General features: G+C 36.9%; 1 protein-coding gene across 1 annotated transcript; it reads left to right on the top strand.

The window, feature by feature from the left end:
* The first annotated feature begins 3,696 nt into the window (after window positions 1-3,696).
* LOC120417084 (fork head domain-containing protein FD4-like) lies at window positions 3,697-5,439 on the top strand. Its single transcript, XM_039579064.2, has one exon. The coding sequence runs from the start codon at window positions 3,898-3,900 to the stop codon at window positions 4,933-4,935; it is 1,038 nt and encodes a 345-aa protein (XP_039434998.1). The 5' UTR covers window positions 3,697-3,897; the 3' UTR covers window positions 4,936-5,439.
* Window positions 5,440-12,069: the final 6,630 nt, after the last annotated feature.

Genomic DNA, 12,069 nt, shown 5'->3' with positions numbered 1-12,069 from the left:
CCGCATGTTTAAAAATTGATTGGATCGTACCGCCCCTTCGTCAAGAGATACCAAAGTCCAGACCATGGATTCATGATCAGGGACAAAAGTTACCCCATAGAACAAAGTTACACGCAAATCAAAGAGGGGTCGGGGAAAAATTTCCCGATTTCGTGTGAGTTGGTAGAGAATTACCTTTTTGTCTTTTTGAAATACACAGCAAAAAACCGATGGCATAATCGCATGCAAAAGCATGCACATCACCTTACTCAAAATAAACACATAACATTACACACTGCATGTACAATTTTTGTAAACACAAAAAAAAGTTGCAACCGACGGGATTCAAACCCAGAACCAACAGTGAAGACTGGCGCCACTCGGTCATCAGACCGATGAAAATATGTAAAGGATATACGCATATATGCGTATATATATATGAGCTTGACATTTCGGTCAAGTAGATTTCCCATACTGATTGGCTACATATTTCAGGGTGTAAAATCACATTTAATTGCATAAAATAATGCAATATTTATTTTACACCCAGGCCATTTACACGCAGCTGGAATACTACTTTTTTTTTTAAAAGTACTTTTTTAGCTGTGGTTGCAACTTTTTTTTTGTATTTGCAAAAATTGTACATGCAGTGTGTAATATTAAGTGTTTATTTTGACGAAGGTGATGTGCATGCTTTTGCATGCGATATTACCATCGGATTTTTTGCTGTGTAATTGAGTTCCAAATCATTTAAACCTTTTTATTTTTAATTTAAAAATGATTGTTTTTATAAATCAACACCAGAACTTTCCAATCCGCAAAAATCTGAAATTAATGATAAAACTTAGATTGTTGACTACAAATGTACAAGAGAAAACTTAAACTTCATTTTTTTAAATTGAAAACCTTTTTTATTGCGCTTTTTCTACATTAGAGTTTATCTTATTTGAGGAAAATTAATAAACCTTAAATTCACAAAGAATGAATAAGCTTGTTTACCATAGGAAAACTATCTTTTTCAGTATAAATTTTCAAGGATAACAATTTGCTTGAAAAACTGTTTTTAAATATAAGCAAACATATCATTCTTGAAATATAAAACAATGTAAGTGTTTTTCTTATAATTAAAATTTGTATCCAAAAATGTAGCAGAAAAATATAGGTATTTGTTTTTTTTTAATTGTTGTGTGTGAGAAAATTAATCCTTAAAAATGTTGGCAATGACCAAAGATCTTTATTTTTTCTAGTTATAATGACATCGCGGTTTGTATTTCGTCGTTATCGACAAAACAATTACAATACATTTTAAACAATGAAAAATTTAAATAAATCAAAAAAAAAACATTTTTCTTTAAAGGACTCTTCATTTTTCATATTAAATTTTTATAAACTTATTTGCAACACTACTTTAGTAGTATGTTTTATTTGTTTGATCCTTTTTATTTTTCTCAAACCAACCCGTCAATAAACAGTGGGCATAACTGGATCCAAAACGGATACTCCGATACTTATTTAAAGGCGACTGATTCCTTGTATTAAAAATAGTGACCCATTCGTAAAAAAGGGTATTCGATTGATTATGGTTTTATCCACCCCAATTTCCATTTTTAGTAAATTTTCTTGAAAATAGCTCTGTATTCAGAAAAGAGGCGTCAAACAGCTAACAACATTCAATTAAGTTAAGGGTGCACAGCAACCAAGGAAGTTGATATCTTCTTATTCCATTTTTAATAAACTAACAGAACTCATCTTACACAATCTGATTGTAAAAATAGGCAAATTTTGTTGTAAATCGCTCAGTAGGGAAGGAACAAAAAACATATGGATAGTTCCCGGAGTTTTAAAAATACGAAAATATTTGCAACAAAAATCTTGGTGCCAAAGCTCAGGTTGATGTGCACCGTTAAGTGAAAAAGTTCGAAGCATCCAGAAAAGCAACCACTAGCTTCAATTTTGGACAATTTCTAACTTTAGGGCAGTTTTTTAAAACCAAAAATATTGTCATCAAAAAGATCAGACAGTTCTACATTAGGATGACTATTTGAATTTGATAGTTTTACGTATTTATGTACTATGGAAATTAAATTCGATGCATGTCAACACACCTTTTATATTCAAATACCATTTGCATACTGCATTTATTACAAAGTTTTGAAAGATTGGCACCATCATTAATATAATGATTCGCTTTGGTTTTATTGTTGTTTCTGTTTAAAATAAACTAAATTAAATTATATTTGTAGATTATAAATTTAAAATGCATTCAGAACGATACAATGCAAACAGTTTAACTTCAACGGTTATATAGCTCAGGTATTAGCAATTTCAAAATGAGCGAGATAGACTACTAGTTTCAAAAGTTTCAGGCAAAATTATTATGTTTCGTTTGGAGTGAGTGAGACCAACTACTACTTGGCACTAATTTCGTTACCTAATTAACAAACTTTTTACTCGAAGTCTACTAGAGCGAGAAAGGAGTATACTTCTATCGGCTGGGAGTTCAGCAAATTTGGACAGGTAATCGCCTGCCCTGGCCAGGTGGATATGGGGAATGTGCAAGCGAGACAAACTACTAGTTTTGTTTTTACTACGTCTACTACTCTACTACCTACCTACATTCGACAAGGAGATTTTTTGTATTTGAAAATGAATAATTTTAAATTATTGTTTTCCTAGGATAATGAACAATTTAGAAAAATTTACAAACTACTAGGAAATTTCAGATGATTTTATACCATTCTATAACTCTCGATATGATTATGACATAGTAATCTCAGGTTGAGTGCGAAAAAAACCTATTTAAATGAATTTTTACTAATTTATTCCATTCCGCGTTTGAATCTGTAATGAGAACGGAATTAATTTCAACAATAAACAATGACAATCTCAACTCTCGTCTCCGCCAGCATCGCTGACTACTCACAGATCCTAATTGATTTTAAATTTATGGGTAATTACCACATAATTCAAACACAAGCGTTTGCAAGCTGCACATTTCCAGTAAACGAAACCCGTTCAGCAAATCTTGAAACCAGTTCAAATGAAAGAAGAAAAAACCTGCAAAAACCAGTTCCATCAGAAGCCACTTCTTTCCAGCTCTGTCTTTCTCTTCGCCCTCTAGAACCCGTCAGAAAATCATTAAATTTTCCACAAATCATTATCCCTGCACTCGGGCTTAGCTCGCTCGCATAATTAATCATGTAATTTATTTAACCGCGAATTTTCGCTCATTCTCGCGAGCGAAAATCAAAAGCTTGCGCTAATCCGCGCGGCTATGCCCCTCAGCGGAGAGGGGGCCCCCTCGTTCTGTCAAGAAGACATCTTGTTACGCATTTGTTCGCGCGTTGACCACGCCCATTGCGCGATCATTCGCTCTCACTCCAACAAATGGTGGCGTAGCGCAACCAGCACACAACAGAAAGGGGCACACTCTCTTTGAGCACTAGAACCCATTTTACTTCGCACACACGCTTACCCAGGTTGGGCCTGGCAAGTGTGTGTTGGTGAGTATCGCTCCTTCTCGTTCGTTTTTGTGAATGAGCAGGTAGAGTGCGCTCAGGCAACGCAGTCCGTCTCTTTCGGGTGCAGGCCGGCATGGGTCGCCTGAACTGCGGCAGAGGAAGCGGGATGGAGCGATGTGCTTGAGAGTGCTGCGGCTGATGGGTTGAGAGCGAGCGCCGGTCGTTTTTTACGCTCACCTCCTGTTGGCTGGAGATTTTTTCCATCAGTCTCAATCGAGCAAGAGTTTCGAACGCATCGTGCTCTCTTCGAAGGAAATATTCGATTTATTGATTGGTTATTGATAGCGTGAGCGTTAGTGAGTGCTAATTGCTGGTTGTAATACAAACAGCGGAAGTTGAAAGTGAGCGCGCAAAGTGAAAGTTTTTGGGACTTGTGTGCGAACAGTAACAGTGCATCATGCCGCGGCCATCACGTGAATCGTACGGTGACCAGAAGCCGCCGTACTCGTACATCTCGCTGACGGCGATGGCGATCTGGAGTTCGCCGGAGAAGATGCTGTGTCTGAACGATATCTACAAGTACATTACGGACCGGTTTCCGTACTACCGTAACAATACCCAGCGCTGGCAGAACTCACTGAGGCACAACCTCAGCTTCAACGATTGCTTCATCAAGGTTCCGCGCCGCCCGGACAGGCCTGGAAAGGGCGCCTACTGGACGCTGCACCCGAAGGCCTTCGACATGTTCCAGAACGGATCGCTGCTCCGTCGGCGCAAGCGTTTCAAGCTGCACGACAGCGACAAGGAGAGCCTCAACGAGGAGTTCATCGCGCTGGCCAACATGAACCGCTTCTTCATGTCCCAGGGTACGGCACAGTTCCACGACCCGTACGCGTACGCGGCTGGCATGCCAGAGAACATCAACCCGAACATGCTGTACACGCCGATTTCGCCCCCTCAGTCACCGCCGGAGGCGCTACGAGCCACCAGTCAGTCTCCGGAACAGCCCCAACCTGCCGCTCTGACCGCCGGGTTCCAGCCGGTGATTGCGTCCAGCACGACTTCAGTTACCAAGCCAAAGCTACCCTTCAACATCGAGAGTCTGCTCGGGGACGACTCGGACAGCAAAGAAGAGTGCTCCTCGTCAGATTCCGAGGACTACCCGTCCACGGCCACCGCAGTCGCCCCGAACCCGCAGCACCTGGAACAGCTTCGGGCATCGCTTCACCTGACCCATCACATCCAGGCCGCCGCAGCCGCCCAGCAGCAGGCCGCCTTCAACGAGTACGTCGTGGCTGCGCATCACCAAGCGGCCGCAGCCGCCGCCGCCATGAACGCCGGCTCACCGTACGGAATGCACCCGGCTCTGATGTACAAGTTACCTTCGCCACCATCGTACATCCTGCCGGCCAACGCGTACCACCACCATCACCAGATGCCGACGGCTCACGGCATGCCGCAGCACCAGCCGTCGGAAGACATGATGCTGGGTTAAGAGGTGTTCCGGGGTTTGATCCGGGATCACCGTGCTGGCCACCAAATATGCCCTTCGCACTTGTGTGGAGCGCAGGTTAGGATAGTATTTATTAGACAGTTTTTTCTTCTTCTTTATTTGCAATATTTTTTCCATTCGACTGCGATCGCCAGAGGGCATCCCTCGGGGATCGGCTGGAGCCATTTGACCTCGAACCAAGTTGCTAGAGTTTAAGCCCCCGATATTTATGTGAGAGATTACGCATTTTTAGCAATACAGCTTTCTAGCAGATACTAACAAAACTGTGTAGAGTTGATTAATATATGTGTCAGTAGCTGCAGAAGATTAAAAATTCGAGAAAAAAACAAAACAACAAAATAATTGTGATGTCCTTAGTTTGTAGGAACCTATTACGTAAGGAGAACAAGCAATACCTGCCCCCAACATTAGTAGCTTAAGTTGAATTCAAAGGACTGATTGTTTTTACAGAGTAAAGTTTAATAAATGAATTATTTAAAAAAAAAACAAATTTCTCCGTGTGTTGTTATTTTTTTGTGATGAAAATTTGAGAAATGCCTCCAAATGTTAGTTGTCCTTGCTGATCTTCGTTCTTCTATTTCAAATCCGGTCGAGTTCAATTTTCAACTTTTCCATGTCTGGTTTTACTGGAGTGAGAGATGGCAGGTAAAAATACTAAAGATAATTTTGTAAAGTAGCAAATATACTTAACATTCGAAATTCCATCCATCATTATTATGAAATAGTAACTCACTCTCAATATTCTCACCCAAGCTTCTTACACCAACGTGAGTCGAAATTACCTGCCCTCGACGTGGTGCACTAACCTTTAAATCCCCTAAAGTTAATCATTTTACAACCGCCCTGGCACGTGCCTCTCTCTCTCTGTCCCATGGTCGTAAATTTTCACCGGCCGAAGAGTTTTACCTGTCGACCTTAGTACAGCGAACCGATCAATGAACCGTACCGTAACGCTGGCGCTACCCGTATCTAAGTGCTTTACAGCGATGGGTACCGGGTCGTAAAATACTAAGGTCGGACTTCTACCCGGTACTATGAATGAACTTGAATACGAAACGTGGAGTACTAAGAGACGAGAGGGATTCATTCATTGAAAACTTAGCTCATCAGGCAATACTTGAATAAGTAGTTTTCGTGGTAGTAGTAGTATGCTGCTGAATTATTAGTATACAGTAACTGTACAATTTTAAAGATGGATTTGTAATGTTGTTATTTGAGAAGTTTAAATGAAAATTTCAATTCTGTATAAAAAAAATTCTACTTTATTTCAACAGTAGTAGTCAACAACTAACCGTATTTCTTCGAAGTATACTAAATTTTAGTAGCATTGAATATACAGATTTAAATAGTTTCCAATTTGACTTCTATTGAATTTTTGAATAAGATAAGTTCCTTTTGCCTGCATTATTCTTACTAGTATACTAACTGAAACCAATAAGAACTATTTATTGGATTTACTAACTTTAACAAACAGTTAAAGCGTTGGTCAACCTGTTTAGTATCTTACTAGATATAATGATTTCCCATATTATTTTCCTTTAGCATTGGTGGGAAATCTCAAAAAAGAAATTTTGGAAATGGTAACGTATTTTTCAACGCCCTAGCGTTGAAATGGCTTTTTTTAAACTAAGTCTAAGAATTGTTATTGAACAATAATTAACTAAACAGAGTAAACGCCGAACATTTCAATTGCATTTTTAACCCTAATTTCAACTCAACCTAGTCAGTACAAGAAGTGCACAGAAATGAGCAATAAGAGGATTACAAACCGCAAGAGTTGTTGGGGGTGCTGAGGATTAACTTTGAAAGTCCTTCAAGGGATTTGTGTAGCAGCACCAACAGCAGCATTTTTGTCAATGAAAAGTTGTGGTTTCGTGAGAAGGGCACAAAATAATATTTTATTTGGTGCTTAGGAATGGATTAGGAGAGCAAACGCAATAATAAAGTCATGTTTTCAGGAAAACTAGGGAATATAGTGCAAAGAAAGAAGAACCTTAAACATATTTTTTGACAGCTCTGATGGACAAAATACAACGCATAAAAACCATAATCAATATGAAATACTACTTATTGTTAGGAAGTCGCTTGTGATACTAAAAACCAGCAGGTAGTAAGTGTTTTTGATGAGATTCGGCTACTAGTGCATCGACAAATTTTAGAAGTAGTTTCATATGAAAAGAGCGCAAACTAAAACAAAAATGCTTCGATCGGGCTCAAATATAGACTGGGAATACTTTGGCCAAAATACTTAGACCCGTATGTTTCCATTTGGTCATTAGAATGGTCTACGCCTTGTTAGGGTGGTCCAAAAAATGTCATTTAAGTCGATTTTAGCAAAAACCAAAATTTTCATACTTTTTTGGCTCGTGAAAGTTTTGTCTTGCAATGACAAAAAAATAACCAAAAAAGTATTGTTCATTGCTTAAATTTTCGAGTTATCGCAGTTTAAGTGAGAAAAGAAGATTTTTGCGCGCGGTGCGTACTCAGTACTTAGTTATTTTTTCAAAAGGCATAGCTCAGAACCTTACGGGTTGACTTTTTTCTATCTTTATTGATATTTTGAATTTTATTAAATTCTTTTTCAATATTGCATTGGATCTTCAGTCCAGACATCGTCAAAACGATATTTTAAGTTTTCATACGACATATTCAAATGCTACATTTTTCAAACATCAAACATTGAAAACCATTGAAACCCGCGGGTCAAGCAATAAAATACGGATCTAAATATTGGAGCCAAGAAAGCCCCAGTCCAAATTTGTGCCTGAACTATGAACTTTTATTTGGATTTGTGCATATTCATCTGCTGTATAAATAATCAGAAAAATATATTTATGTTAAACCAACAAATTTCTTTAACAACTATTTGCATATTTAGATTGATTTCAAGCAAATTTAAGTATAATATCAAATGAATTGAAACAGAACGCCATGGAACCAACTACAAACAAAGATTTCAAAGGGTGCAAATGTTATTCAAAGTTTTTGTCCCTCGGCCCTGGATCGAGATCTAGGAAGGGTTCGATACAAGTACAAACAAGTATTACTTTTGATACAAATGCTGAAGAGTTGAATTTTTCAGCACTAGAAATGGAAATTGAAATAGTAGTTTATGCAACTAGTTGTAAAAAGATAATTTTTCAGCACGAGTCACGAAGAGTGCTGAAAAAAAAAACAATTTTTACAGCGAATTCCATCAATTTTTTTGCAGTTCTGAAAATAATTGCTGAATGAGTATTCAAAAAAAAACAAAATCTATTAACGTCCAAGTATCCAGCCAATTTTCACATTTTTCCAACTCAGTAGTCTCTGATCTCTGAAATATTTTGTTCTGTCATATTTTTTTTTAAACAACCGTCGGATGAAGTTGATTTTTGTGAAGATGCGTGATTCACTCACAGATTATGACATTTATGAGGATTGAAGCGGCGGGCGAGCAATGGGTGGCCTGCTTCCGGAAACCCGAAGGCGCTTCTTCCGAAGGAAGCGTGACGTGAGCAAATCCATTGCGCACTGTTTTCGACGTACTCTTGCTTCGTTACTTTCAGATTTCACTATACAAACAACTTTTTTTGTGTTTTTAGAGATTATTGCATGCTTGTTTCCTCTAAAACTTATTTCATACATTTCAAAACAGTGCTGAAAAGTACTACTTTTCAGCACTGTTTTTTTTTTTTTTTTGTGGGGAACAGCATCTAATTCCAGCGTGCCTCTAATGTTGGCAGGTCAGAACATTGACATTCAATTAAAGCTAATTGAAAGCGTTTTCAACTGAAATCGAGTGATAAATAGCTCGATAAGAAGTGAGCAAGGAAGTTTCTATCAAAAGTTTTGCAAAATTAGTTGTTTAAATAGTAAAAATCAGCAAATTGGATGGAGTTAGGAGCGATTGCTTAACCTGCCAAACATACGAGAATTTCCCCTAGGTCGTTTCGTCTATCCCGAAGCACTGGAAAAGTTGACAGTTTTATAGCGGAATTGCAAAAAATGGCGATGAAAAGTAGGCCATTTCGTCATTCTAGGAAAAGCCAAAATGACAGGAATTAATTTCATACAAATAGGGTATTTTAACCATTAGTGGACCCCCTAGTAGAGCCGAAGCACATTTTTCACTAATTTTCAATATTTTAAGCACTTTTTCATAACCCTTTGTACAAAACAATGAAAACTGAAGTCTTTCGAACAATTTTGACTATTTGTTTCATCAGTTATTTGTTTTTGAGCAGAAAAATAGCCAATTGAAAAAAAAGTTTTTTTTTTGCCTGTTGTGGACCCCCTTTTCCTATAGTGGACCCGGGTCCATAATCCGATTGTGGACCCAGGTCCACTATAGGCAAACTGTTATTTTTATACCAAATTTAACCGATATTTGATGTTTTGATGCATGGTGTAAGTCTAATGATAGATACAATGAATAAAAGATGGATTTTGCTCACTTTTCATCATAAACAAATATTTTTTGTTAACAAATTTGGCTTTAAACAACAAAAAACCAAACAGACATTTAAACACATTTATTTCCGAAAAAGATCAGAGAAAACGTCTCAAAAACCACCGTAAACATAAAAATAATTTAAAAATGTAATCTTCATGCAAATTTTTCCATATTAATTACATAAATGGTTGACCGATACTAAACAATAGAATTGTTTACAGTTGCTGATAAAACCACGTATGTTTATTGGAAAAAAATGTTTTGTTATTGATTTATTATTATAAAATATCATTTCAAACTGCAATTATGGTGCTTCAGTTAAGTACAATTAACTATAGTTTTGATTAATTATAAATTCTTACGGCTTCAGCATTATTGGTACTTTTAACATGAAAACAGCTATATTTATACTCATAATTGAAAAAATATGCGTTTAGGTTGATAACAACAAGCATTTATTGTATGTTTTAGAGAAACTTTTGCTTGAATACACAGTTTTCATAATTTTTGAAGGTTTAATTAACAGGGGTCCACTTTTGGAAAAGTTTGGATTTTCGTTGTCCTATATTGGATCCCCCTAATTTTTGCTCGAAAATTGCATTTCTTCGCTTTATTTTAGTAAATATCCTTAAACTTACATTACTTCGACTTGCTGAAGTTAAATAATCAGTCAAAAAATGATTAGATGGTTAATTCAATCATAAAATATAAAAGCAGTTTTGCTGTGAAAATGCTAGTGGCCATGGCTGATTTCAGATGTCGAACTCAAAACACTTATTTTGGTGAAAAGGACAATTCAATGTCAGTCAACATTGTTCTAAATGATGCTGAACATGCCAAATAAAAGATTTGTAGACATTAACACGCTTGAAATTGTTATTTTATTGAATTTTCCATTAAAAACCCTTCAGAGGGTCCACTTATAGGAAAGGGGTCCACTAATGGATAACGTACCCTATAATCTCTATCGAGAACAACTTAGTTTCAAATATTATTTTTCCCTCCTTGTTTAAGCATTGCTTATTTTTGAATTGAAAGGATAGAATCTTTACATAGTTAAATGTAGTTCAAACGCAAATTCCACTGAAAGTAAATAATTAAGTCCCAGTGTTTGCCTGAACCCTAATTTGCATACTCTTTCCGTTCAAGCCATTGCAAGAAAGTGGGGCCGGTTAAAAAAAAACAGACCCAATTTCCTGTCCCAGATAAAAAAGAGCACCAAATTTGATGACCGTTAAAAAAACATTTCGTTTTGTGCGTAAATCGTCTTCCGTGTAGGTTGGTACTAATTTTTCGGCCCTCACTAATCTGGGGAAACCCAAAGTGCTATTGCTAGTTGAATGATGGAAGTAGTACGGCTGTAATGCAACATTTACCTGATGCGGGATTAATTTGGTACCTGTCCGCGCAGCGAACGGGACCGTTCCAGTTTGTGCTAATATGTGCACATGTAGCAAGTGCGACTGGCGGGGTTGAGCTGGGAAATTCCAAGTCTAATCCGATCTTCGGTTGTCAATGAAGACGGCGAAAAAAGAGGTTGTCACGATTGTATAGTGATTAGGTGAAGGGGGTATTTTTTAAGGGCGACATTGTTGCGATTTTTTGTAGTTTTTTCTCTCTTTCCATTCAGCTTGGTAAGAGGGTCTGTTTTGATAGGAGAATTACACCTTCTGTTTCATTTGTCTACATGCATCAGGTACGAAACCGGAGCAAAAATGTGTGCTTTGGGGAAAACCAAAAATTAAGGTTGCTCATATCGTGTCTAGACACGATTACATTACTAGTACATTTGAAGATTGACTAGTATTTGTTTTCAAATGCACTTTAAACATGATGTTTTTGTTGTTCGGCGATTATGGTGAACTAACTTTTAAAACTTTTCAAAATAATTTGAAAATCAACACTGGAGATTATTTGGAAAATAGAAAAATACGAACTTAATATGAACGAGTTAAGCCGACTCCGGCTCCGGCTTTGCACAAATTGTTGACTCCGGCTCCGACTCCGACTCCGACCTACCAACTCTAGCAGACTCCGACTCCAGCTTTCCAAAATTTGTTCACTCCGGCTCCGACTTTGACTCCGACACCTGAACTGTATTTTAAATATTAAAAAAACGCATTTTCAGCACTACAATTTTCTAAGTAAATTGGAATTTTGTTGTTTGAAAAAATTGGAACATTTTATTTAACAACATTAAATTTTTATTATTTTTTTAAGTTAATAAGCTAGCTATACTTATTTTCAATTGTTTTTTTTTCAGCAAGTTTTCATTAACTGAAAATTTCAGTAGTGCAGATTTCAGTAAGTTTAAATGAATTCAGAAATGAGAAATTGGTGTGCATATATCAAAGATACCCTGATTTTGGAATAAACAATTTTCAAAGTAACTATTTTTTAAAGCATTTTAAAATTTATTTGAGATTCAGCCCAGTACACACTTTAAACTTACAAATTATGAGAAAATTATAATATTTGAAAAATAAATTAAACTATATCAATCATATCACTCCGATTTAAGGCATTAAAAAAAGACTTGTTCAACGATATCTACACTTTAAAAGTTTTGTACAGAAATTGTTTACATTGGGGCAATCGAAATATTTAATAAACTCAATGACTCGTATAAGCATGGCATATTAGGGTGTAATATCAAAATCGATTTTCCAGCACAGCAATTT

The sequence above is a fragment of the Culex pipiens genome, chromosome 1, assembly GCF_016801865.2.
Source record: "Culex pipiens pallens isolate TS chromosome 1, TS_CPP_V2, whole genome shotgun sequence".
Classification (NCBI taxonomy): domain Eukaryota; kingdom Metazoa; phylum Arthropoda; class Insecta; order Diptera; family Culicidae; genus Culex; species Culex pipiens.
The sequence above is the reverse complement of the archived record's forward strand: the minus strand, read 5'-3'. Positions and strand labels throughout refer to the sequence as shown.